The 27,312-nt window shown below is 42.1% G+C and overlaps 4 protein-coding genes across 5 annotated transcripts in view; 1 reads left to right on the forward strand and 3 right to left on the reverse strand.

The window, feature by feature from the left end:
• Positions 1-6: 6 nt before the first annotated feature.
• Positions 7-7,305, reverse strand: rapsn (receptor-associated protein of the synapse, 43kD). Its single transcript, XM_086209228.1, has 8 exons — positions 6,732-7,305; positions 5,773-6,111; positions 5,100-5,258; positions 3,985-4,083; positions 3,751-3,873; positions 3,483-3,536; positions 3,194-3,393; positions 7-2,507 (listed from the first exon to the last, which is right to left on the reverse strand). Exons 1-8 carry the CDS (start codon positions 6,954-6,956, stop codon positions 2,435-2,437), a joined length of 1,272 nt encoding a protein of 423 aa, XP_086065354.1. The 5' UTR covers positions 6,957-7,305; the 3' UTR covers positions 7-2,434.
• Positions 7,306-8,134: 829 nt separating this feature from the next.
• kbtbd4 (kelch repeat and BTB (POZ) domain containing 4) lies at positions 8,135-11,477 on the reverse strand. Its single transcript, XM_086207827.1, has 5 exons — positions 11,398-11,477; positions 10,307-10,784; positions 10,090-10,231; positions 9,578-9,684; positions 8,135-9,491 (listed from the first exon to the last, which is right to left on the reverse strand). The coding sequence occupies exons 2-5, from the start codon at positions 10,757-10,759 to the stop codon at positions 8,631-8,633; spliced, it is 1,563 nt and encodes a 520-aa protein (XP_086063953.1). The 5' UTR covers positions 10,760-10,784; positions 11,398-11,477; the 3' UTR covers positions 8,135-8,630.
• A 1,186-nt stretch (positions 11,478-12,663) lies between these two features.
• Positions 12,664-14,169, forward strand: LOC147259043 (protein FAM180A). Its single transcript, XM_086207828.1, has 3 exons — positions 12,664-12,825; positions 12,998-13,074; positions 13,183-14,169. The coding sequence occupies exons 1-3, from the start codon at positions 12,735-12,737 to the stop codon at positions 13,528-13,530; spliced, it is 516 nt and encodes a 171-aa protein (XP_086063954.1). The 5' UTR covers positions 12,664-12,734; the 3' UTR covers positions 13,531-14,169.
• Positions 14,170-15,614: 1,445 nt separating this feature from the next.
• rfx7b (regulatory factor X7b) overlaps positions 15,615-27,312 on the reverse strand; it is a 16,500-nt gene continuing 4,802 nt past the window's right edge. Inside the window, exons 3-10 of one of the 2 annotated variants that reach the window (XM_086209229.1) lie at positions 26,615-26,701; positions 26,085-26,122; positions 25,871-25,993; positions 23,781-23,901; positions 22,636-22,716; positions 22,332-22,539; positions 21,939-22,234; positions 15,615-21,809 (exon numbers count right to left, since the gene is read on the reverse strand). In XM_086209229.1, coding sequence (XP_086065355.1) covers positions 18,411-21,809; positions 21,939-22,234; positions 22,332-22,539; positions 22,636-22,716; positions 23,781-23,901; positions 25,871-25,993; positions 26,085-26,122; positions 26,615-26,701 — 4,353 coding nt within the window. In that variant the 3' untranslated portion in view covers positions 15,615-18,410. The remainder of the gene's footprint in view (positions 21,810-21,938; positions 22,235-22,331; positions 22,540-22,635; positions 22,717-23,780; positions 23,902-25,870; positions 25,994-26,084; positions 26,123-26,614; positions 26,702-27,312) is intronic. The other variant, XM_086209230.1, reaches the window with a different exon arrangement.

Below are 27,312 nucleotides of genomic sequence, written 5' to 3' on the forward strand. Positions count from 1 at the left end.
CAGTTCTAGAGATTCCATGTCAGTATGATGATTTAAATTGTTCACACAACAGCATTTTGCCGAGTCAAAGCTCTAAATCAACACGTCTGTAATTTTGTTTTGACAGAATTACAATGAAAGATATCCCTGTCTGAGATATTTTTAATCAATATTTAGTTCACTTGATCATGGATCATATAAGGGGCCACCTACAAAGTTATGTGCACAAGTCAAAACACCATTGTTTACATCTCTAAAAAGTAGATAAATAAAGCTGAGTGGCATTCGAGATGTCTTGGACTGGAGTTATGACGAGCCAGAAATAATATTGTAGGGATCAGGAATTGGAATTAAATATTTCTGCTGAAGAGATCTCGTAAGGTATCTGTTATCGAGTAAGACATCTAAATTTAGAGCATTGACTAGTCAAAATGTAATTATAGATGCCTTAAATTAGTGCTTTGATGAGGCATAATGTCGCAGGTATCAGTAATGAATATAGCATAGGCTATATATATCTCGTCTAGCTATTAAATATCAGAATAGCTCGGCATAGCCGGGGGATCATTGACGCATTGGCAATTGAAAATTTAACAGTTAATGGTCTTGTCAATAAAAAGAAGGTTTTTGCAGGACTTCCTGTTTTAGTGTCTCTGTATCATCTAAGGACAACAGCTTGTATGGCGAAGTTCTCAAAGTCTACCAGGATTTAGGAGTTTCAAGAAAAACATTTTATTTTGAGGTTCTCTGTCTTTCCAGCAGAAATGATCAACTGCAGTTAGTGTCCAGAGGGTTAGCAGGAGTCGAGGTAGTTTATTCTTGCGAGGATGTTGATTTTTCACTGCAACTAAGTAGTGGAGTGAGGATGGGATTTGATGATATGAATTAAAAAAAAAAAAAAGTATTCATATCGAGGCAACCTCACAGTTTGCGGTATGAGGATTAACATCTTTATAATCTTTCATTTTGTTTTTCCTGGAGTCTGTAAGTCCTAAGTATGGTCTAAGTACAGATGAGGAATGGTAGACGAGAGGACAACAGAAAGCATGACCCTATATGTGGATTTAAAATGTGTTCTGAAAGAAAAAAAAAAAAACATCCAGTAAGTGCTTGTGCAGTTAAAGTAAATGTAAAATAAACTTGTATTTTACAGGTAGTTATGATTGTAATGACAGAAGATGCTCACTTCTTTGGTTTTTCTGTGATCGCTCAAAAAGTTTAGAATCAACGCAGTACCAAGCTTTTCTGTCGAAGACCCATCAGCGTTGTCAAGCATTTTACCAAGCGAAAAGAAATTTCCATGACAATCTGCTATATATGTTTAACTCTTTAACTTTTTGATAAAATTTCCAAATCAGAATGTGTAAAATAAATTGAACAAATATATAAAAGAAATTTGGTAAAAGCTAGAGAATAGTTTCACACAAATTCTGAGACATGACATTGAATAATGTCATCCAATTTAGTTGCTCGACGTCGTAAATAAAACATGCATCGCTTGACGAGCAGAGCTCCTTTTTCAATCAAAGCTCAGTTTTCTGGCTCTCTCTCACAATCTATCATTCATAGCAATAAGCTCCTATTTACATATAACTATAAACATTAAAACCACATTTTGTATCTTTTCTACTCTATTATTTGACAAGTGTGCAGTTGGTCAGAGATGTTTCTTGCCCAAGAGATTTCCTTATCAACAATCTGTGTCCTTGATGCTGATGTCAGACTAAAAAAAAATATTTCCAGAAACGGACAGTAAAGGAATTTCTATGAATAACACAATGTGTGTTGATCCTGCTCCTTAATCTCAGTGAAGAAGGAAAAAACAGCTGCGTGTACCTGTTTTGTAAAGACATAATAGTTTTGAAATGGTTAAGAGACTCTAGTTAGTTTTCACAAAACAGCTCAGTTAAATCAAACATATTTACCATAATCATATGTACAAGATTACAATAATAAATACATGAAATGTTTAATTCAGATATGGCTCTGTGTTATCCTGATCAGAGATCAGACAACTTGAGTAAAGAACATATGGATGAAGTGTAAAAGCTAATACAATACTAATGCATAAGTTGGCATATTTTAAGTAGTAAATGCTCCTCGGACAGCCCTTGTTCCTCTCTACATCTGCAACAAAAGCCCCATCCTCAGAGATAATGTTCTACCTCAGCTTATAATGAAATGTGGCGCAGACAGTTGTTAGCTCCTCCGCCAGCTTCAGTCACTCACAGACATGTGCCTGTAAATAAGATCAGGCGTCCTGATCGAGTCCTCAGAGCCGCACTCGGAGACACTTGGTTCTGTTCAGCATCTTCTGCACAGAGCAATGAATTTACTCCTCAAGCATCTTCAGCAGCGCATCCTGAGGCCGCCTGCTTCTCTCAGATCAGTCAGGAAGCTGTGAGGAATCAGCACACCGTGTTTGCAGATCCATCGTACAAACACAGTCTCACAATCACACGAATCCAGGCTTCATGGAGGACTTGAAGCATTTAGGACAACCCTTTGTCCCATTTGTCTGCAGACACCTGAGAGAACAAACGGACGTCACTTTAAATATATGATACACTCTTCAGATTGCCGAGGTGTCTGTCAGACTCGCTCACGCATGCAGCCTTTCCCAGAAGTGTCCAAACATTTCCCTTGAAGTAGTCACATGTAAATAAGAGCCAGGATTGATTTTCTGGGAAATCTTCACAACCAATTTATGTTCTCAAGATCCAGTAACTTTACAGGGAATATGCTGGAAAGGCTGGGTTGTGACTGAGAGCAGGAACATTACTGGGAAGGACTATTACTGCTCTCAGTTGAATATCTTACCGGCATTTCAACATTATGTGTGAACAGGAACAAGACAGGAATACTCTGGAATGAATTATCATGAGTAAATCATGTTCTTGTTTTCTCTCACTCTGACTGGAATTTTCCTGTAATTTTACCAGGCCCCCAGTTGGAAAATTCGTTCTCATTTACACACGACACCCTCCAGGGACAATGCTGGAAAAGTGCTGGGAAAGGCTGCATGTGTGAATGGGGAAGTCAATATTGATCATTTGGGCAAACCTCTTCCCCATTGTGAACTCAATGTTTATCAGCCTTGGTATGTTTTCATTGGCAAAGAATATTTATATAAACAACACAGTCAAAAAAAATGTGCAATCTGATTTTTTTTTTTTCAACAAATAAGGGGAGTCAACTCTGCACCAACACCCACTTGAGATGGAAAATGTGGGAACAGGGTAAAGCCTGCAGCTTTTGGTCCCGGTCCCCAATGGACTCTCCGCACATGCCGCAGTAGAGCTCCAGCTCCTCGACACACTGCAGGAACTTTACCACCTGCTCGCGGAGCTCCTCCTGCTTTCCCTGGTTTCTGTAAATCCCCTCACTCAGGCAGTGCACCTTCAGTGTACACAACTGGAAACACACAGAGGAAAAAGACGTGGAGACCAGCTTGCCAAACACGTGTTATTTGTTCCTGATCCTGTGGGAGGAACATCAATTACCTTGTTTCCCATTCCATCTGCCAGTTCTTGAGCTCGCTGCAAAGAGTCCAGAGCCTGAGGAATAAAGAGTGAGGCATCAGAATGACTATATCATCATCTTGGTTAAGAAAGCCGGTGTGTCAAGACTTATACTTTTGCAAAGCTGTATAATGAGATTTACTCTGAATTGCCATTTTTTTCCCACTTCATTGCAATTTCAGTTGCTGAGATGCCGGTGACGGTAAATCAAAAGTCTGAAACTCAACTGTTTACCTAACGATTCCAGTACCTTTTCATATTCTTTCTGAAGAAGCCAACACTTTGCAACTCCCAGGTACACGTGTGCTTGTCCAAGACGATTTCCAATCTCAGTCATGATACCCAATGCAGACTCATAGCGAGGGAATGCTTTCTGAAGGTGAATACCGAAATAAAGTTCAAGTTATAACTTCAATTTCCAGAGATTACATGCACACACACACACGACAAGTGTACAAAACAAGGACAAACAGTGGCACCTTACATCAACGTCACGCCTGCAGCGGTGTATGTCTGCAAAGTTTAGTAAGCACAGGGCCTGAAGAGGACGGTCGCCATGCTGCAGAGCAATTTTCATTGATTCCTGTTAAAGCACAAGACACAGATTTAAGAGGAGGTCAGGTTGACGAGCACAATGACACACTAAACCTAGCAGCTTCTGAATCAAGTGCTGTTATAAATACAAATATTTCATAGTGGCAGCATAATAATCATGAGGGCTTACTGCTTACTGCAATTTTCAAAACAAAAGAGAGGCACAATATTTGTTTAAGGCCAATGTATCAAAATATCATTTTAAATTAAATATTGCGATGCATGAGATGTTCTGCCAACACATCATTTTCTACAGACTTAAGTAATCTTTGTTTGGTCCACCTCTCCTCAAAAAAAAAAAATTCAGGGATTTTTCTAAGAAAATGAGAAGAAGAATTGATCAAAAATTAACATTTCATCTAACAGCCCCAATCAAACAGCAATATCAATAAAATAAACTGCAACTAAGCATTCTTTAACAACCATGACGCCAGCTCTGGGGTGCACGATTCAAAAATGATCACTTAGCTAAGAGTTGTTTATAAGAGATGTGAACTCAAAACTTAGTTCTGGATTTGTTTAAACCACTTCCATGGACAACACAGCACTATTTTTTTCCATTTAATTCTTATTGTTTATATAAATATATTAAAATAAACATCGCTGACAAGTTTACTCCTCTTGCGCAGTGATATTCTAAATATGACAAAATGGGTAAATTGTTTGGCTGAATGCATTTGGCAAATGTAATAAATCAGAAATGCATCCTGCTATCTTGTTACTATACTGTTGCAGTCCAAGCCAATGACATGGAGTTATTTTCAACCTCAGCACATAATTAGAACAGAGTGAAGACTATAGGCTCTCTCTTCATTAACACTTTAAACCAGCGTCTCTGTGAGCATATTTTTGTCGAGGTCTAAGGTCTGGTACCACAGAGCAACTGGCCCTTGCACCTGTCAGCAGTGCAACTTCTAATACAGCTTGGACCAACAGAAGACCAAAACTGAAACATTCTCCAAGTCTGTCTCAGTTATCACGAGTAGGACAGCAATAAAACAATACCTCACAACATTCCATGGCGTCTGGCAGGCGCTCCAGCTTCCTGTAGGCTACAGACATGTGGTACTGGCTCATGGCGCGATACTTGAGGCTCCATCCTTTGCCGTAGTCATTGACAAGTTCAGCTGCTTTGCAGGGGAAAAACAGGGCTTTCTCATAGTCCTGTTGGCAGATGTTATTCACGAGTTAAACAGACAGCTGATGTCAAATTAGCTTTATTCCCACTCTCTCAGAACTCCATTCATCCAAATCAAATATATATACTTTCTCATGAAATAACATGATACGAGTGCACTCTTCACATGCCACCTGATCACAATGCCACTGAAATCAATCCTCGCCTGGAAGCTGCAGGATTACTCTTACAAATCTCTGATGTCAAGGGTACCACATAAACCCCTGCCAGGCCGCCTGCTCTCTCTGCCCTTGTTCTACAAAGTACTGCATGAGCTAACCACTGATGAGTGTTATCGTACTCTACAAATACACTGGCAACATCAGTATTGTTTTGTTGCACAATCAAGTGACACGTGCGATGATCCACCTAATAGCCTTCTATTCATTCTCCTTTTCTATAATACTTAGTTCACCAAGGTTAATGCTGAGGAAGAAAAGGAACGCAGCACATTCTGACATCATCTTATTTGAATAAAAACAGCATACTGAGTAAAAGTACCTTCAGATGGATGTAGATGTTGCCCAGACTGCAGCAGACTCTACACTCCAGCATCTTGTCGTCATTGTTGTGTGCATAGCGCAGGGCCTTCTCATAGCTCTCCAAGGCTTTCTGGAAGACACTGAGGCCCAGGAAGGCGTTCCCCATGCTAAGACATACCTGGCCGTTCAGCTGCAGGCTTACGGTGGTGCCCTGCATGTTTAAGCAGGTCTTACAGTAGGAGACTGTTTTCTGGAAGTCACACAGCTTCTCGTTGCTGCGTGCCAAGTTCAGGTAGCCTTCAGTCAGGTAGTCAGGGTCCTCCATTTCTCTGGCTGTGTCTATTTGATCAAGGGCATACTGCAGAGAGAGGGGATGAGGGGAAAATGTGCAAGTGCATCTGTATCTGAATTAAAGAGAAATTACGTGGTAAATTCAAAGAGATAAGGCCATAACTTCATGATGATTAAATTATGGTTCAGAGAGTAGAGACAGGGTGCTGTATGAGTACGGCTGATTATGTCAACAAGAAACCGCACACTGATACTCAGGTTGCAGGGCACTTATTTACTCTGCATCCAGTGGAAGCCACAAATTAACCCATGCTTCTCAAGATCACTTCAAATAGCACAATGAAGGTAACCTTTGACCTCTTTCCACTGAATGGTCACTTGAGCATTATGGAAATGTTAAAATGCTTCTACAACACGGACGCTTAAAGTCCTGAGATAACACAATGACAGACGCAAGTGCTGAAATATTCCATGGCATTCGCTCATTAGGAGTGCAACGTCACACAAACACACAGCTGGTTGCATAATACAAAATACACAGCGGAAATCACACAAGTAATAGTCGCACTGCTTTGATACACGTTTTCCCAAATGAATCTGTCTAGAAATGCTTGACACAACACCAAATATGTTACCAGTTTCCCAAATATTTACTGCGTGTAGCAAAATAGTGTTTGGGAGTCTTACCTTGAGCATATCTTTATATTTCCCCATCTCTGAGTGAGCTGTGATCAAGCATCCCAACACTCGAAACTTCCCTCCAGGATCTGAGGTTTTCTCCAGCACTTTTGTCCAGACATGTAGGGCTTTGTCTGTGTGATTGGACTGATACAACCTCAGACCCTTCTCTATCTGCTGCTTGGTTTGGTCCTGGCCCATCTCTGGTACAAGGTGCCTCATAAAAATATTCATTCGTTTAGGCCATGCAATTTCAGTGAGGCAGCAAGAAAGTAGATCCTTGCCATGCAAAGTACAACTCCAAAGAAGATCCCTTGAAGATGATCCTCTGAGAGGTCGGTGCCAGAGGGCCTAACAGATCCAGGTCTCTCAGCTCCGGCTGTACTGAGATGGAAAGGAAACTGGATCCACTGAAGTAAAACGGCAACACACCAAGACCATTATCACTATTTGTTTCATGGAGAGCAGGAGGGCCAGGAACATATCTTCCCCTTTTAACCCTGCAATCATCCCCTCTCACCATTAAGCATTCAAAAATTCTCCCTCAGTTTTCCGTTTGAAAAACGCCAAAGAAACACGTTTCCCAGCGGAGTGCTAGCAGTGATATCCCAGAATATCTATTCCCTCCACACCCCAGCGAAAGGAATTCTCAGCACCCCTCTGTCCAGCCCCCTCCACCTTCCTCCTAGAGCTGGCGCTACAGCAGATGGCCTTGTCACTCTAGACCATGTGTCCCTTCAGGAATTCTGCTCTGTCCTCAGCAAGCAGCCCCAAGGTCACTAGTTCCTAGCGATCTACCTTCACGCTGAATTCCAGTCAGTGATCGAACGCTGGAGTCGAAATTTTATCATCCCTGGCCTCTGGAGCATTACCAAACAGCCAAGAAAAATATCTGACCACAGACTCGTGGGGCTGAGAGCTGTCCTCCGGGGGCTATGAGCCGCTTTATTTGCCCACATGAAGAGACAGTCAGAGGGTGCTCGTAGTGGCCATCAGTTCCTACTGGGAGTTCTTATAGAAGTGCATATGAGCCCCCCCACAAACCCCCACCACTCATCTCAGCGTCAGCAACTGATGCTTAGAATAGTTCACAAAGTCTGACATGTAACTGGGCTTGGGTTTCAGCTGCACAGCCTCCTGCAAAACATCAATGGGATCAAAGTTGTGGCCTCTCTGTAGTAGCTTTCTCTCCTTCAACTCCCCTTTTATCCTCCAAGGACACAAACAAGCGGGGCCCCTCTATTCACAAAATACATAACCAACCAAGTCAAAGATAAATAAATGATGTCTTTGTTGACGCAATGCTTTTTTTTTTAGCTACACAGCAACAAATTAGGGCTATTTGTAAATGCATAACTGTAATTGCAACAATGACTTCCATTAATTCCTGATGATAGTTATAGTATTAGTTGCTTCCGAAAGGTTAATATCAAAATAAACACAAGAAACCATCTTATGACAAGAGACTTTGAAAAGTTAAAAAACATCTATTATCATATTTATGGATAATGACATCAAATTTGACATCTGAGGATACAACATGACACAGTCACGATACACTGAAGGAGTTCTGTCTAGTGTTCACACTGAAGTTGTTCATGCATGTCAATAAACAAGCAGTGCACAAGAAACATTACTGAGTGGTTCATCGTCACTAGTCACGGTGTCACTACAAATTGTTTGATATTTCAGCTAACAGATCCACAATGAGACACGATGTAACACAAGCAAGTGACACACACAGCTGAACTTTTTTTACAGGTCTGCCAAAGTCCAAATGGAATGAGCGACACAGAAACCTGCTGAGTAGAAAGGATGTCTCAACAGTGAAGTAATCGTGAGTTATCCAGCAGTCATCCCTGATTCTCTGTGGCCATTGTGAGGACTGTAGTGTCAACCTCGAAGAGTTTAGGCCAAAACAAACTGCCAGTTTGTGAGAAGGATCTTAATCCCTCTGATAACGGAGACAACGGATGTGGCGGGGTTAAACTTTAATGTGTTTGCGTCACCTTTCTTGCATTTGTCCCTGAAAACATAGATGCAACCGTTACAGCTGGCCACTTTCCAGAGTGAAGGAATGCAGCTCCACACCTCGGGGAAACGTAGGCGGGTGAAGCTCTCCAGCAAAGGGTTGTAGCACACCAGGGAATCTCCTTCTGCCACGATAAAGATCACATCCATGTGCACTGCAGCGTGCATGCACCCGGCGAATGGCAGCATGTAAGGTTTGATCTGACACTTCTGGGAAGCTGTGTCAAAACACTGAATGAGACGAGACGGCTTCGTAAAAAAGTCCATGTCATTCTCCTCTCCCCCTAGTAAGTAGATGGTTCCTCCCAGGTTAACACCAGCAGCGCCAGACACTGCGGTATCTAGTTGACTGGTCTCTGTCCACATGTTGTCCTTCACTGTGTAGTAGATGACAGCATTAGAGAGCGTGTCCTGCAGCGTCTTACCACCTAGCGAGTAAATAGCATCCTCCGTGGACACAGAGACCATGGTGTGGTGGAGTCGGTCCCTGGGCAGCGGGGCACAGCGCTCCCAGTCCATGGTGTGCATATTGCACTTCCACATGCGTCGAGGAATCGAGCCCCCCACCACATACAGGTCCCCACCATGCTTACAGGCTGCAGTGATCTGATGACATAAGCTGTTCTGGCCACTCACGCTGATCGCATCATCTTCGTCACAGTGCAGAGACACAGCGAGGGAGTGAGTTCTCGTCTCCTCCTTACCAATCAGATAAATGTGGACATTCTCACCAATTTCCTGTGGACACAGCATGTAAAAGATTGAGAGAGTTAAGGGCCATGACATGACAGCAACACCTTCAAAAACAAAACAGACAAAATTACCTTAAGATTTTCTTGAAGAATACAAGCAAACTCCTCTCTCTCCACCTTGTTGTGGTTAATCCAGGACTCGATGGCCACAGTTGGATTCTGGGAAATCGGAACTCCATCTGAACACACAATTACATTGTAATGTTAAAATGTGCTTTCACTGTTTAGGTTAATTTATTCAAAAGGCACATAAATTGAAAGAGTGAAAATTTTTTTATTGTTGTACAGAGAAACAATATAAAATAGTTTTGTGATGAAATTTCTGATTTGCACCACTCGTGAATGTTATGTGAGTACAGCAAACATTTCAAATCATCTGTATTACCCAGAAATAACAACTTAAATTTTAAGAAACAAAAGCAGAGGCAGCACCAGTTGAGGTGATGCTCATGTGAAAGAATCTGTTTCAAAAATAGTGTATTGTAATGTTGTATCTACCCGTTATAGTAGATGATCTTAGTAAATATGTAAGACCTCTCGTAATGGCGTCATGCCACCTGGAGAAAAGCAGGAGGCAGTGATACCTTTGATGATGTCTAAGAGCAGACAGAGAGGCAGGTTGAGGTATTCTTCAGTCTGATGAAGTTGTGCCAGGTGGATCTTAGCACAGTGTTTGGCAGCAGTATACAACTCCTGGTCACTGTGTCTGTCTGCCAACCACATCACCTGGGAAACAGACAAGGATGAGTAAGGGGACTGCTAGTTTGGTGAAATTTTAATAAATACAACAAAAAAATTAACCTGCAGGCAGTTCTTGACCTCCACGGTCCGTGATAGGAAGCGGGAGCACTCCTCAAACAAAGCAGTTAACTGGTACATATCTGCCATCTCATAGGTGTCCTGCAGCTCCTCCACCCTCAGTTTAATCGTCCCATGATAGATGTAGTCGACCAGCAGCTGAAACACCGTAGCACTGACATCCTTCAGCTCAATAGCTCGGTTGTGGGACTCTTTGAGATTGGAGGTGAACATGGAACGGAAGAAACTGCTCTGAGCTGAAAGCACCAGCCGGTGCAGGTGGAACTCTTTGCTGTCCACGGTGATGGTGACATCTGCAAACAGGCCGTCCTCCAGGCACAAGTCCATGATGCTCTTCACCACCCGGCTAGAGTGAGAGCGGTCAGTGAAGGTGTATCCCAGAAAGTAGTTCTCCTCTCCCCCAACACTGAGGCCTCCCTCCTCACTTGAGTCCATGTCTGCTGGCTGGCTTACTGAAAGACTGATGCACATTGTTTGTTAACAGTCATTAGATTGTCCCAGTTAAGCATAATGCAATATGTATATCAGTCATGCAGGACAAATAGTGTACATACAGTTTACATGCAATGTGTACCATTTCCATAAAGTTTACATTGATCAGATTTTTTTTTGAAATATTAAACAAAAGATTTCAGAGCAACATCTACACAAGAAACAAGCAAACCAAAGGAGATATTTGAGAGGATGGATATGTTGACACCACAGTAAACATCGGTGAACTATGGGTGGAGATTCAGAACAAGTAAGGCAATGAGGGGACAGTGACGTTTTTACCTAAGAACATTCTGATGTGCAATTGTAATAGGACTAAAATTGGGCATATATTATAAAACAGGCGTAATATTACTACGTTTAATGATACTTTTGTCCACACAACTGACCACACAGCTATGCCACGCTAACGTTAGCTGTTTTGAGTTGTGGCTACCGTTAGCACACACAGTACATGCCAGGCGAACTACCGCCAACGATAATTCAACCGTGATTTGGAGAATATAGAATTAATATCACAGCTGTAACTAAGAAAACGTAGTCATAACTTTTGAAAATGAGTATTAAACAAGTACGACTACCTTCCACTTTACTACTTTCTCATTCAGAGGCAACCGAATTGTCACCGGAAGTAAAATAAACTTTTCGTCGGTCAGTTTAGAGTGGACCATCTTCTTCATTTTATCAATTCCTGGCAGATAAGATGCTTTGCTGCTCACTGCTGCCTCTCCCAGGTCAGATTTAGATTGCATGTAGTGACGCAGAGAAAATAAAGCCTTTTCAATGAAAAGGGTGCCAGCTAAATATGAACTTTTTTTTAATTAATTTTATAATATGTTAATTGCCATGGTCATATGATGTGGTTACCATATTTAAAATGATGGCAAATGGTAACATTAAATATTAAATTACATTCATCCATCCAAGTAGTTAATGTGTAAAATATTAAATTGGGATGATACCATTTACCACTGTGAAACACAGCAGGGATTCTGCTCAAAGTCTGTGGGCTGGATTCATCCCACTGATGTAATGCTTGTTATAGTTGTTTATGAAAAATGCTTCCAAACCTCTATCATTCCTACAGTGGGGACATATCAAGAAGCAAATGAGATCGCAAGAATGGAGCTTAAGCAGACATAAAAATAATAAATAATAAACGAGTACTGACATGCAATATGAATATAATGAAAAAAATGCAAGTTTGATAAAATATAAAAATGGAAACAATTTGACATGAAGAAATGTAAAAGAAGTGAAACAGTATAAGTGAGTGAAAATATGAAAATATTAAACAATATAGATAATCTCAGCACTATCAAATATGGCATATGTGAAATGAGGAAACTGAATTTGTGACAAAATAAAATCATTTAATTGCACGAACTTTTAATAAATTATTTTGATGATTTATTCTGCTGACTTTGGCCCCAGTCGAGGACATGAAGGAATTACTGGACCTATGTTCATAATCTCTTTGCTGGGCAAAATTGAATCTTCTCTTAAATTATTAGCATCGATTTAGAATGACTTGAACAGTTTAGCAATTCAGTTATGTTGACTTCGTAAGTTGTTTAAGTTTTCCTTTGTTTTTGTGGTTTCTTTTCAAGACATTAATAAGAACACTTTTAAATAAATGCCTTTGTAGTTTAATTTTGTACATAAAAGAGGGAAATTTTTAGTTCTTCCTCTATTTCCTCTTCAATCTCTGAAGTTGTGCTCCCTTAAAAAAAAAAAAAAAAAAAATCTCCAGGATTAAAAAATATTGCTGCTCTGCATCACAGCCAACTGGCTTTTGGTCCATTTTTCCAAGGAGGAAAAATGTACGGTATTCAGTCTCTGTTGTCTCTGCCTGGATTCACAAGAGTGGGCGAAGAAGAGTGGAGGTGAGGAGGATGTGGTGAAGTCTGTCGGGAATATGATAATCAAAAGAAGAATGGAAGTAAAAATACATCTTAGAATTTGGCAGCAGGTCATTTTGTGTCTCTGGTTGGAGCAAGTGCTGAAGGGTGAGTCTAAACTGCACATCTGCTACCAGGGTTGTGAGGGCAGAAACTTTGACTGGTCTTATATAATGAAAAAAAAAAAGCCTTTTCAGTTTCAGAGTGTGGAGAAAGTTTGTGTCTATTGTAACTATTTTCTATGATGCAAATACTTAAACATCTGTATTTTTTACTTCAGGTGTGGTTACAGTTGAAAGTCCAACGTCTCAAATTGCTGGTTCATCTGTTTTTGATGATGCAAACCTGATGTTCGAGGTACTTTTTTCCTTTTAGAGCTCAAAGAATTCTCAGTGCAGATAACCTGCACATCTTTTCATGGTGCAATTGAATGGTGTAAGTGGAAGATATGTTCCCCTCCTGCAGTTTTTGCTCGGCGGGGTAGAAATGGACCAGGACAGCAACATCGTCCTGTTTGACAAAGAGATGGCATCAATGAGGCAGGGGCGGGCTTTCTTGGCCCAGATCAATGACAACATTCCCAGAAGCCTGAGCTCCACGGTGCAGATGGTGATCTCACTCAAGGATCAGGGGAGGCGCCCGCTGACTCCGGCTCAGTTTGAGACTCTTGTCCTGAGCATGGTGTACACTGCCTACCGGGCCCAGCACCAGAGGGTAAAGGAGGACCTGGAGGCCTCGGGTGGAGCGCTCCTCCAGCTAGCAAACGTCACAGTCCACCAACTACGGGGAAGTTATCTCTTCAATTACGCATAATACAATCTCCACTCTGTATGAGATATGTGCAATAAATCATAACCAGGCATGAAATGTGCATTCATAACTTATTCAGTCTCTACTGAAATGTTTTAAAACAAGGACCCAATAATTTATGAAACAACACTGAACAGACATTTGAGACAACAAATTGTGATGAGCCCAGTAAATATTCAGTTGCTAAGGGCCGGTGGTAATAAGGTCACTCTCAACTGCATCTGCTCCTGCCACACAACCGGCTAATTATGAAGAGATATTGATAGCTGCTGCCTAATGAATTCAGTTATTGATCCGGCGACCGTGCCTTTTGACAATGACCCTCCTGTCTCCACGTCCTCATTCAAAGGCAACACAATGGGCTCCAGCTGCTTGATCAGCCAGTCACACACATACGAAGTAGGTAAATGCAGCCGGCACACTCACGGGAAACTGCACTTTCACATATTTATTACATGCATATTATCCTCAACAGCATCTCTGATGTTTGTGTAATGATTTCTGCCTCATACGGCATCTTCACACTTCAATATCCAATTAAACGAGGAGTGTAATTATATATTGATTAGAGCTAACTATTGATTCAATACTCCATAGCCTTATACTTATAATTAAAGGCATAAAATAAATTATCAGGTTAATGGCATCCTGTCATTTATTTCTGCAGTATTTTCATGCTATTTTAATAATGATTTTATTAATGGGGACAAAAATATACATCTGCTAATATTTATTACATTGAAGATTTGGAAGTTAGGGCTACAAAACTGGCAAAAACACAAGAAATGGAGAGGGATGCCACTGTGTAAAACTGCTGCAAGAGGAAGAGTCTGACACTCACACAAACACCCTGCATGTACTTCACGCCTGTACCTGTGTTGAAAGCCTCAACTACCGTTAAGTCGGCAGATGTGAAGTCGTTAAATAAGTGTTTTGTATTATTTCTTTAGTCATTTCTCTGTTACCTGTACAAAATGAATGGTCCTCATCTGCCTCACATAATTACTAACATACAACATCAGTTTGGTTGAGAAAAGTATTGCAACAGGAACGCATCACAAGGTGAACTAACCAGTCATCTTTGTGTTAATGTCCGACTTCACACTTTAGCATCGTTCTTTGGCTTTTGATATGTTTTACACAAGCAGGGAATAATATTTCTTGTAAAATCTGTCAACTCTCGTCCTTGGATCTTGTGGTGTGGGGGTCGGGTTAGCGCCGGGCTCCACATGGCTAAAGGTTAGGCTGCTTGGCTGTGATCAATAGGGTGAAGGTCATTAACATGTTATGAATATCAGGAGGCCATGGGAAAGCAGAGCAGAGGACCAACCATCTGGGCTCTGATTGGTTGGGGCGTCCTTCTGAGAGACACCACTCCCCCCCCAATGACCTTGGAGGTCATTTGAAGAACCGATGACCTCTAACCTCATGCCAAGAAGCTGATGGAAAGGTTTTGCTTTTTTTCATAGACATTTTTGTTAAAATATCAAAAGTGTGCCATTGAACCTGAAGCAAATAAACATAATTTAAACAAAAAAGTCAATGGCGGTATGTTTGAAGTGGGATTGTCCTGTCAAGACATTTCATATTTGTCTCCTTAGTTATAATTTAACAAAAACTACATTCTGCAGGTTTTCATTTTCATGTGCTGTAAAACAATTCAAATAATCACAGCTGAAATGAACTAGATAGATAGATAGACAGATAGATAGATAAGACAGATAGACAGACAGATAGATAGACAGATAAAGACAGACAGACAGACAGACAGATAGATAGATAGATAAGACAGATAGATAGACAGACAGATAGATAGACAGATAGATAGACAGATAAAGACAGACAGACAGACAGACAGACAGACAGATAGATAGATGATAGATAGATAGATGATAGATAGATAGATGGATAGATAGATAGACAGATAGATAGACAGATAGATAGATAGATAGACAGATAGATAGACAGATGGATAGACAGGTAGATAGACAGACAGACAGATAGACAGACAGATAGACAGACAGATGGATAGACAGATTGATAGACAGACAGATAAAGAGCATTCTTTAAAAAAAGTTTATTGGCTTTTAAAACCACTTTAAAAATCTCACCAGTGAGTACTTTCCATTGAAAAAAGAAACAACGCGTTTGCCATATTAACAAGCTACTGTACATTAAGCAGTACACCAGACAACATCACAGAGGAGGGTTTCTTCTTCTTCTTCTTTTTTTTTTTCTACCGGTAGAAATGGACAAGATAGTCAAACAGAGTTGGTTCTGGGTCAGTCAAAGGTAAAGAGTCACTGCTTGATGGAGCTCCTGTTCTCAAACGAGGTGCATTTCCTTCATTCAAATTCAAAGATCAGTGCCTTATTGTTAAAGAAAAAAAAAATCAGGAGAAAAATGTTAAAACTTTTCACAAATTCATCTTTGCAAAATAAGTCATATGTAAAATCGACATCAACGTAACGTACAGAACAACATTAACTTAGTAAACAGCACACAACAAAAGTAATGTAACTCATGAAACTAGCACTGCCAGTCTGGTTAACAGAACCTGCCCAAATCACAGAAGACAGTGGTTACCAAGAATACAAAGTACAACAGAAGTCATCACACATGCGTGCGTACAATCATTTATCAACATAATGAGCATGTAGGTTTTAAAAGGTTATTTTAACTTTTTTTCCCCTCAATGCTTTATATTCTCATGTATGAGAATGTGTAAGAAATGTGTATCTCACTGAGATTAATGCACATTTTGCTACAAGACAATTAGTCATTTTCTGACAATTTCCTTACTCATCTGGTCATAAAAAAGATTTTTTTTCCTTTTTTTTTTCATCGCGGGCATCCATCATTACATTTGTCCATAAAGATGTGGCAAAGCCATGTGTCATAAAAATTTAGTGCAATAATGTGAACCTCCAAAGTTTGTTGAAACATGAGTAATTGATTTTTCCAGTGTCTGCTGAAAAGGCTTTGAGCACAACGTCTGTCACAGAGATGTTTGCAACCAGCTAACAGTATCACAACTTTTTTTTTTCTCAATACACCATGCTATTGATCCTGCTCAAAACACACACCCCTTCTGCAAATGCAGAGACCTATTATCCTTGAATAGAGAAAAGTAAAATAAAATCAGCAAGCGAGACCAGACAGCATTACTTTTACGACACATTGAGCCAGAAATGTAACACACAACATACAGTATCTTGCCGACTATAGATCTGTTAAGCTTTTTTTTTCTTTTAAATGGCACATACTTAGCTATAATAATGGCCATAATATAGTGTCTTGATACATCAAATCTCTATGTATCTATCCTATTTACAAATGGAGCTTAAACATGACTTATACAACATTGACAATAGCCAAAACCTCAAGCAAGCATCCTACTGTATCACATAGCCTACCTGGCTAGCAGTGATGGTTTCAACATGCTTTCAGGTCCATGGTTACCTATAGGACAGAGACCATTTCACAAATTTACATACTGTACATAAGATTTATGCAACTTAATCCTTTTTAGTCGAATGCAATAAAACTTTCTTATCTCTGAGGCAGCTCCTTCCCCGTTGTTCATGTTCACTAGGAGTGTGTAATAATCTCTTTTGTAATTCAAACACATCATCTTTGGTATGGAAATAAGGCTGGATCGCAAACATAATTTCATTTCCTCTTGATCTCCAGATGACATTAGCCTGAGGCCTTTTTATGTAACGAAGCCTTCTCCATACCATTGATAGTCATATCTAAACTGGGATTATAGCGTGCCAAAAAACAACAAAAAAAACAAAAATAAAAACAAAAAATCTCATGACTGAATGTGTGCCTGCCATGGTTTTAATGAAATGACAGTTTTATCAAATTCCTCTAAATCCTTTACTGAGTAGGGCACACACAGTGTAGTCGTTAGCCTATACAATATGCATCTATATTGTAACACTGCAAAACAGAAACGGAATAAGAAATAGTACTGAAAGTATCAGAGTCACAGCTGCCTTGATATGGTGATGAAGCTCTGGATGGTTCTGACAATATCCGGTCAGATATCTAACATTATACTATATACAGTCTCTCTTAAGATGGCATAAGGTCTTGGACTTAAGGAGTAAGGCAGCCAGTTGTTAATTCCTTTCAATGTCACAAAAGTGGCCTGAATTCCCATCTTCTCCCTACTGTTTCATCTACTCCCTTTATAAGATATTAAACAGTACAAGAAGTATAGGCTTTTAAGAATATTTCACTCTTGAACAATGCTCAGATGTGAATCAGTTTTCCACTGATTTGGTATATGATAAAGTATAAAGAATATGTCATAAATTCAGCACCTGGTAGCGTTAAGATGCTACCCGTTTTAAGATTCAGATATGGCAGGCAAATGTCCTACAACTATGTGCATCATACACTACGATCCCAAATTGTCTACATTTGGTTGAACTTGAAATGCACACACTGAAAATAGTATACAACAGCACATACTTTTTGGTGAAGTCTTTTGTGCCCAATTTCCTACCATCTCACTTTCTTTAAGTCAAATACAAATATTGCATTATTGATTGGTAATAACATGGAACATAATGTTTCTCAATGTTCGTAGGTATCGGCTCTTTGTACGGGCATGGCTGCCACCAACCTTTTTAGTTGAAATGCTTACGTGTCTGATTTTAGATGAGGGAGTCAAGTGGTCTGGGTGACAAAATTAAAAAAGGAGGAGAAGGAACTAAAACATCAGTAGGAGAGATTTTCTGGAAAGCCTGGCACTTTTAACACAACAGATGGCAAAGTCCAGACAAATCCCAACAAACTATAGTTTGAAAACAGATATACGCACCAAACAAACAACACAGAACAGAAATCATACAGAATAAAAGATAACATTAGCCCAGCATCTCTACTGTAGTAGGCTGGTCTTTGCTTTCTAGCCAGTCAAAACCAGAGTTCACAGTATCACTGCATATTTGCTGAAAAAGCGGGTCGTTCTTCAGTTCTTCCAGTGTCGAGTCTTCATATTGTTCCTGCTGCTGATTAGGGTCAAACAGCAGATTGGTGTCCAATGTGTTAAGGTCAGTGATGCTACTGGACAGATCTGTAGGCAGTCTGATGTCGTTCGAGAAGTCCGATGCCACAGCATTGAGTTCCGAAGCTACCTGACCCACCAACTGGGAACTGGGGTTGAGGGCATCGTCCCCCAACAAGTCCTTGACAGTGTTATTGAAATCCAGCTGTTGCTGCTCGTCCTCCACCTCCTGCTGCTGTGTGCTCTGGAGGAGGAGCTGCGGTTGTGTTGGTACAGGATTCTCCTGGAGCTGCTGCTGCTGCTGGTCTTGCTCACCAGCACCCGCTTGTGCTTGGCTCTCTCCAGTGGAGAAACTCACCTGTTCACCACTGGCGTTGGCGAGGTAGCCGTGCTGCTGGAGCTCGAAGGCAGCAGGGCTGGAGCTGACAGGCAGTGGGGTCTGGTGGGGAGTTCCTCCCGAGAAGCCAGGAGTCGTCTCTAGGATCTGTGTGAGGTTCATACGGGCCGTGTAATTAGAGGGAAGGTTGTTTATGCCCAGGCCACGGACAGAATCGTCCCCATCAGCCTCCATCTTGCTGAGGAGGACATTAGTAATTTTGGCGGTGTTACTCTGACCCTGCACAGGCAGCATTTCACTCTGCATCATGATGTTCAGAGGTACAGACTGGCTACGCTGGACCATGTTGTGGACAGAGCTGACTGTCTGGCTGTTGGACAGGATACTGAGCACCTCAGAGGTAATGGGGGAGTTAAAGGGTGAGACAACTGCCTGGGTGGTGGTGGAGGTATTAGTGGTGGTGGTTGCAGGGCCGGTGTTCCCACTAAAGTTCCTCTGGCGCACTGCAGGGCTGACACTTCGGCAACGGAAAGTACTGGACGCAGATGAGGTCGACGCTTTGTTGTCTAATGGTGCAGGCACTGCAAAACTCTCCTGTTTAGTGGGAGTTGTCACACCAGTTACCAGCTGCTGCGGCTGCGGCTGCTGCTGCTGCGGCGGCTGCTGCTGCTGCTGCGGCGGCGGCTGCTGCTGCTGCTGCACGGGTGAAATGGGGGTCAAACGGCCAAAGTGAGCAGCATCTTGCCTTGACTGGGCCTGAAATGACTGGCCAGGAATTGCAAACGCATGTGGCTTACGAAACTGGTCATCTACCAGGTCTTGGTAGCTGGGCAGAATACCTATGCTATGGTTGGACAAAGGACCAGCAGAGTTGCTGTTATAGCGGTTGTTGATCCACTCCAGTTTAGCCTTGTCAGGGTGAGTTGCCATGGGCCTTTGCATGGGCTTGACAGGGCTGCTGGAGACAATACTGGCATCGTGATAACCCGTGATGCTTGAGTTAATGGGAGTAAATGCAAAAGGGTTTCTGCACTCCACTGGGCTCGGGGGGACGCTGCTGCTGCAGTTAGACAGCGGTGTACTGATGGGGGTGTGGCGACCGAGGGCTCCATCCACAGGAGTGATGGGAGCCATGCGGGAGCAGGGGCTCTCTCTTGTCAGGCTGTGCCCAAGTGTCATTTCAGAGGTGGGGGTGGGTGTTGGGGTCGGCGTTGGTGTGGGGGTTGGAGTTTGGACAGGAGTGGTACTGCTGTGGGCAGAGTGGTAGAAGGTAGTGCTGGCCTGGTGAGCATTGAGGACAGAGCTTGGATTGCTGGTCGACTGGCCTTGTAGAGACACATCAACACAACTACTGAATAGACCCTTCAGCTTCATCTGCTCCTCCATTTGCACCAGCTCCTCCACGATGCTGTCCTGGGTCATATCATCATCATTGAACGGGAAGTAGTCCATGTTGGTCTGAGACCCTGCAAAGTCAACCATCTCCTGTGTGAGGGTGAGTTGACCCGAGGCCTCAGTGGGTTGAGCTATGATAGAAAGTTGGTCTGTAGGGGCTTGTTTGTGTTCTGCTGGTATCTGCTGAGCGAACGCTTGCTTTCGAAGCTCATCAAGCTGTCCCTCTTCCCATATTGTGCTCTTTAAGTCACTCATCACAGAGGCTTCGTGTGCTCCTGAGTTGGCTGGTATGGCACGTGTGTCCCCCGTGATCTGCTGCAGCAATGCCTGATCAGATATATTGTTTCCAGCTGCTCCAGTGCTGGTGTCAGTGCTGAGGGGATGGTCTTCACGTTTTGCCGCCAAGGCCTGGGGTTTTACAACAGTCTGAGAGCTCTCAGTGTGTGTGATGGGCGAGTCTGAGAGTGCAAGGATCTGAGTTGGGCCGACAGACGTGTGTTTCACAGTCACTTTGCAGGGGGCACTCTCTGGTCTGGCAGGTGTTCCCGGTCGGGGGATCCTCTTCACTGCAGCACTGATTCCAGATTTGGGATTGTCAACTACAGCCAGTGGCTGCTGGGAGATAAAAACCCTCTTCACCGGAATCACATGGGACTCCCCGCAAGGGCCTGCGCGCTTCCTGGGACTCTTGGCATCCGTACACGGATCTTTTGATGTTGCAATAATAGCAGAGGAGCTACTTGATGACATGTTGCCATTGGTGTTCTGATTATCAACAGTCAAGTATAAAGTACTGTCATGGCAGTTACTGTTATTGCTGTCCTGAGTCCCAGATACAGCTACTGCGGTGGGAGGGGATGTGGGATCGCTCTTTAACCGTCCACCCTTGTCTGAGCCTGGAGAGCACTTAACAAGGAAGCTTGGCTCACTGGCAGCCCTGAACTTAGCCACTCTCTCCTCTTTGGCCCCAATCGCAGTCTTCTCAACACCGAGTGTGGTGTTATTGTCGCTTCCAGCTTCAGATACCACTTTGGTGTCGGTAGAGAGGGTCTGGCTGGAGGCTGGGGCACCGGGTCTGATTGCAGGAGACTGAACAGCAGCTGAGCTCCCACCTTGTGGCTGCTGGGAGTCCTCCAAAGCAGCAGTGGTACTAACACCTGCGGAAGCTGGACGCACGGTTGTGCTGCTGCTGCTGGGAGCCAGAGCGATGGCCGTCATCTTCACCACATTAACTGAGCTGACATGGGGAGTGGGCATCACAGTTTTAATGGGGCTGTTTGTAATGAGAAGGGTGGGGGGTGAGCGCAGTGTGATGGCACTGGTGGCAGAGGGCTTGGGCAGGATTTGAGCATAGCGGGTACCATGTCGTGCCAGCCGGTCACCCACAGGACTAGCTGAGATATTCTGGGGAGTTTTGGGGGACTGTTTAAGTGACTGGGTGACCACTTGGAAGTTCACAGGCAACACTTTCCCCTCTGTTGTCCCTACAGGGCTGGGTGAGGTCATTAACTGCCTGCTTCTCTGTACCTGAAATAAACAACATAATAACAACATGATTACAGTTCTTCGCATTTCTCAAAAAAAAAAGAAAGAAAGAAAAAGGAACAAAAAGTAAAAAACTGAATGCAACTGCTGTTTTTTTTCAAAGCCACGTACCGTGACAGGGCTGGGAACAGCTGCTACTACAATGCCTATGGTGGGCTGAGGGGACAGCAGAGCAGGGCTGCCACAGGGGATGGTGGGACCGGGGGTGCTGGCCTCCGTTCTTTTGACCTGGGTCTCACTGGGTAAGGGCGAGTGGAGCTTCTGCTCTTGCTGCTTCTTCTGGATCTTGCGCTGCAGTTGCTGCTTTGCATCAACAGAGGGAGAGGGCAGGGTTTTCACCTGGGGCTGGAAAGAGTTCGCCTCAGCTGTGGGTACAAACGCTGAGGCTGGAGTTGGTGTCTTCATGCCTGGCGGGAGACAAAGAAGAAAAAGTCATTCTTAAGAGTCAAAATCCAGATTAGATATTACCTTTCTAGTCAATGGCTACCTAAAACTCTTTGTTACCTGTGGGTGTTCCCGTCATAACAGTGAGTGCAGCCATGGACTTGGTACCAATGTAGTGGCTATTTAGCAGAAAGCGAGCGAGATCCTCCACGTTGTCAAACTGACGACTCAGGACTTTTTGAGCCCACTCACACACCAGACCACATGCTGCCGATCGCATTTCATCTTCAGCGCTCGGGGACTGTCCTGTCGCCTCCATCAGTTCACACTGACGTAAGACAGAAAATAACAGTGAGTAGTTGAACACCGGGCAAATGAGCATTTTACAAGATAACGACTGAATGTTTTGTAACTGACAACTCACCCCATCACCAGATTTCTGCAGATCCAGGTTGGGCAAGGACGGCATGTGAACAAAAGCTTTCTTCCTTAACCCACTATAACAATATGTAAGAAGGAGTTAAGGTTTCTGACACATTAAAATCAAGCACTATCCTTAAACTGAGACTTAACAAATCCCACTCTAAAATTGTGTTTCTGATCTATTCTCTTCATATCTTTACTCCAAGGGGCTTGCTGCTCAAAATGTTTGACAGACATATTTTTTAAAATATCAAAAACCAAAAAAAAGACAAAGTAACCCTAGACAACAAACAGCAGGTTTGAATTCTGAGTAAAGGATTTCATGTTAATAACTTTTCAAAAGTAATTATAATAAGAACTTTACAAAGTGTTTAGATCTGCCTGTAAAACAGAAATATTAAAAGCTATAAAACATTCTTATGTAATGAAAAAAAAACAGACAACAGAAAATCAGCCAAAATGGATCCAATAGATTTTGTTGCTAAAAATCAACTCGCCGGTGCCCTCTAGTGGACAAATTATGCAACAACAACACTGCCAATGACCTCAAACCTACTTTGGTATTTCTGCGCTACTACAATACTACATCCTATTATGCAACCTGGACAAATACTGACAGATTTGCAATAATCTGACATAAGCCCCGCTAAATATTGAAAAAGTTCTGATACCATACTTAATATGAATATATACATTTTTTAATTGTTTGAGTTCTTAAGGGCAAACTTTGTACGCCACCTCACCTCCATTATTCATATAATTTAAAGTTTAAACAGAATTACCTCGAGTATATTTGAGGAAAAAGGACACAAAAATTCATGTTATTTTAAGAAAACATGACACAGGACAAATCATCAGATGTCTTGCAAGTTGCAGGGTTGCCACACATAATGTAGCCGTTAGCAGCTCTGTTAGCATTCTGCCTCAGAATGTCAATAACTTTATGGTTACTTGTAATCAAACTAACTGACTATCTTAAGTGGAATTTCATTACATTGAACCTTGAAAATGAGATCAGGGGTTATTCTGTGGTATTCAAAGACTTCAAGTTCTGTGGATCTTTCTGTTTGAAAATGTAACAACGAATTGGTACGAACAAGAAACAACATCTCAAGAATTTGCTGGGAGGTTCGTCAGTATTAAAGGATATTTGGATTTGCCTCTCATGCCCAGTCGACGTGCCTTCATGTTAGGAAATACATTCTTCATGATCTTTCCAAAGTCTGCTGCACTCAGTGGATTGTAGCCGAGATTGTCACAATAGCTCCTGCAAAACAAGAGAACCCATCGTGAGACGATAAGGTTGAGCAGAACTTGGACAGAACAGGTGGAAAATAATTCAAGTGTGTCTTCACGTCCCACGGTGTCCTGACATGGCGAAAAACGTCTACATTCAGAGTTCTAACAAAGCCTTCTTCTCGATACGTCCACCAATGCTTTGATCGACCAGTCGAGACTTGGGTAGAGTTTTTGAATCGCTCGTGAAAGTGGTGAAGCGACCAGTAGATGAGAAAATAACGTCTGTGGATGAAGTTTAGAGTGTTAGCCACACTAGTGACCACACTAAGAATACAAATATGAAGTTGATGCTTTCCTAATAAATAATCAAATAGCTGTTGGAAACGCAATGTTCAAATGCATAAAAAACAAACAAAAACTGACTTAATGAAAACAACTCTTTTTGTGTCTGTAAAACTGGAGCCTGCTCTTTCATTCTTTTGTTTTATGAATTATCTCTTTACATCTAACCAGAACTGAATATTCTAGGCTTGTTGGACTTCATCTTTTTAAAGACTAAAAAGGAATAAATGAAATGAGACTGGCTTGCCAATATTAGTGGAGTTAAAGGAGGGGTAGGCTCCCAGATTTCTATGTACTTTTTGTTATTATCCCTGAATTTGTCATGATGTCTCAATGGCAATCGCTAAACTATGATGTTTTTAAAAAAAAGGAAGCATCAAAATCCATAATTCATAAAGGATGCAGGGCCAAATTTACCTCCACTCAATTAAAACCCGTTACCAGTTAAGATTGGTTGGAACCATTTAGCAGTCCATCAACAGCCGAAATCAGACTGCACCTGATTGGGCAGCTTTGCTGTCCGTCAAAAGGCTGAGACCAGGAGGCCTAAAAGCAGGTATCAACGCTGTGTTGGATCAGTGTGTTGAACAGCATCAAGGAGGATGAGCACGGATCCAGAAGAAAACACAACAGAAGGAAAAAGGTCTTTTGTAGAACTAGCTATAGATAGGAGAAAGTACGATAAAAGGCTCGGCGCAACGCGAGCGATTATTGGGGATTCATTTGCTCGCTGGAGGAGTCTAAAAGAATCGAAAGGTTTAGCTACGGACGCGCAAGTAGCAGCCTTTCTTTTGGGCAGGTAAGAAACCCATTTGCCGACTTTGCTAGCTAGCTGTGGAGGCTATATTTGTGGTAATTTATAGTCAATGTGGGTTGTGAGCTACAACATCATGCTATGTAGCGGTCGCTGATCTATTTAGTGACATAGTTTACCGGGGAGGGTGAGGGGGAGCGAGGAGGGAGGGTTCATGATCAGATGATAAAATGATCAGATGATAAAAAAAATAAATACATCAGGCGGTATCTACCCCTCCTTTAAAACGACACAAATGTATTCATACACTTCAATACACGCTATCATTAAAATGTTGACTACGTGTCACCTAACAGCTTTGTGATCAGCTCTCACTGAATCAATCGCATTGACTCAAAAACACATCCAGAGATTAGCTGAACTCCAAACACGGCTGACAGGAGAGGGAGGAGGAGGTCAGTTGTTAGCAAAGTTAAAAAGTTATAGTTAAGTTCAGCTTTTTTTCAGAACCAAACATCTCGTGGTCATCTTAGAGTTGGTTAGCTGGTTAGCTGAGGTTCCAGGCTCAACGCTCCTTTTTGAACGATTTTCTAAAACCACAATGGAGAAAAACAACTGGAAATTCACTTCAATAATCGGAACAGACTAAAGTCTGATGATGGGAAAATGTATGTGTGTGTGTGTGTGTGTGTGTGTGTGTGTGTGTACATATATATGTATGTATACAGCATGCGGATGCTTCTAAGTGTTTGTGTGTTCAAGAAGAGTAAGAAGATAAAGGTTGAAATCAAAAGTAAATTCCAGTAAAGTTTATCCAGACAAAAGTCACACCGTTGTAATGCATATTGAAAAGAAGCCAGGCAAAAAAGTTGCCCCCCCCCCCAACCCCCCGGGCACTCACTTGTACTCATCGTACACCTCTTGCTTCGGGAGGGACGTCTCTGGGTGCTCTTCTAAGTGATTCCGTATCCAGTTGAAGGCGTACATCTGTTGAGTACGGCTCGACGACATGGAACTCTGATCACTGAGACGGTGCATGAGAGGAAAGAAGAACTGGTCAGCCGGCGGCCTTGACTGGTGCGCATCATTTCTTGTTAAAACAGAAACTTTAATACCATAATCCAGGAGTGGAGGACCCCCTCTCATTCTCAGTCCAATTGGGCAGAATTGGGGGGTTGGGGTGATGATTAGATATGGGGAAACAAATGAAACACAGACAGCTAGGTATAGCAAAAATCTACATATATCAATGTTTTCCTTCATAATGATAATCAATCATACAACTGAAATGAAAGAGTGAGACTTTCAAATGAGGCAAAAACAGTGACCCCCCCCCAACACCCACACCCACCCCCCCCAAAAAAAAACCCCCATCACAAAGCAAAATAAAACAAAAAAGGCTTGAAATGTTTAATCTGATTAAATCTTTGGAAACTATCGGCTTCAATCGTGTCTGTGACGTAGCCAGCGGATCATTTTTGACAAGCAATGAGACAAAAGAGCCAAAAGAATATAATGAGAGCCACAACTAAGCAGTCGAGCGTGTGAGACAGGGAGCAAAGTGGGAAACTTGAGTCAAGTTTGAGTGTGTGTGCATGTGTGCGTGTGTGTGTGTGTGTGTGTGTGAAATAGACGAGGATCAATACCTTTTATCATTGCCACTGCTGGGACCAGAAGGCAACTTAAGGTAGAGGTAGAGTTTTTCGATGTCTGTAAACTTCTCAACATCTTGCTGTAAAAAAAAAAAGAAAAAAAAAGAAAGAAAGAAAGAAAGAAAGAAAGAAAAAAAAAAGAAAGACAAAAGACAGATGAAGTGAGTCGAGGAAGCAGGAACAAGAAAGTTGAAGTGGATTTGCCTCAAACGGAATCTGTGAACGTTCTTTATGAGCTGGTATTCACCCGTCATTCACTTCTCTAACTGCTGTTGTCTCTGATACGTCCTGACACGTCCTCCTACAGAGTCGGGTTCCCCTCACTCGACCGCCAATATGGCGCCATACAGTTTATCTTCAATATCTAAACATCACGTGCACTTTAACAGATGAAAGGTGTCTTTTAGGATTTCCATGTGCGTATCCTGCTGTTAGATTATTAATCCTGCAAGCATCTGTGTTTCCGCTGGAATCTGAATCTGTTGATCCAAGTTAAGTGGTGATGTCTCGTATTTGACGGCTCGCCGTTGTTGAGTGCTACTTGTTCATCTCAAGACTGTTCTACTACTATTGTCCTTGATACAATTTTCAGCTGAAGCCTGCCTGATACACGGGTCTGGCGCGGAATATCAGCTGATATTGGATCATCATAAACAGACAAGTATCAGCGTATGAATGTTGTACGCCACGC

Source organism: Aulostomus chinensis, chromosome 7 (genome assembly GCF_037954235.1).
Source record: "Aulostomus chinensis isolate RoL2024-O1b breed Wild chromosome 7, RoL_Achi_v1.0, whole genome shotgun sequence".
Lineage (NCBI taxonomy): Eukaryota > Metazoa > Chordata > Actinopteri > Syngnathiformes > Aulostomidae > Aulostomus > Aulostomus chinensis.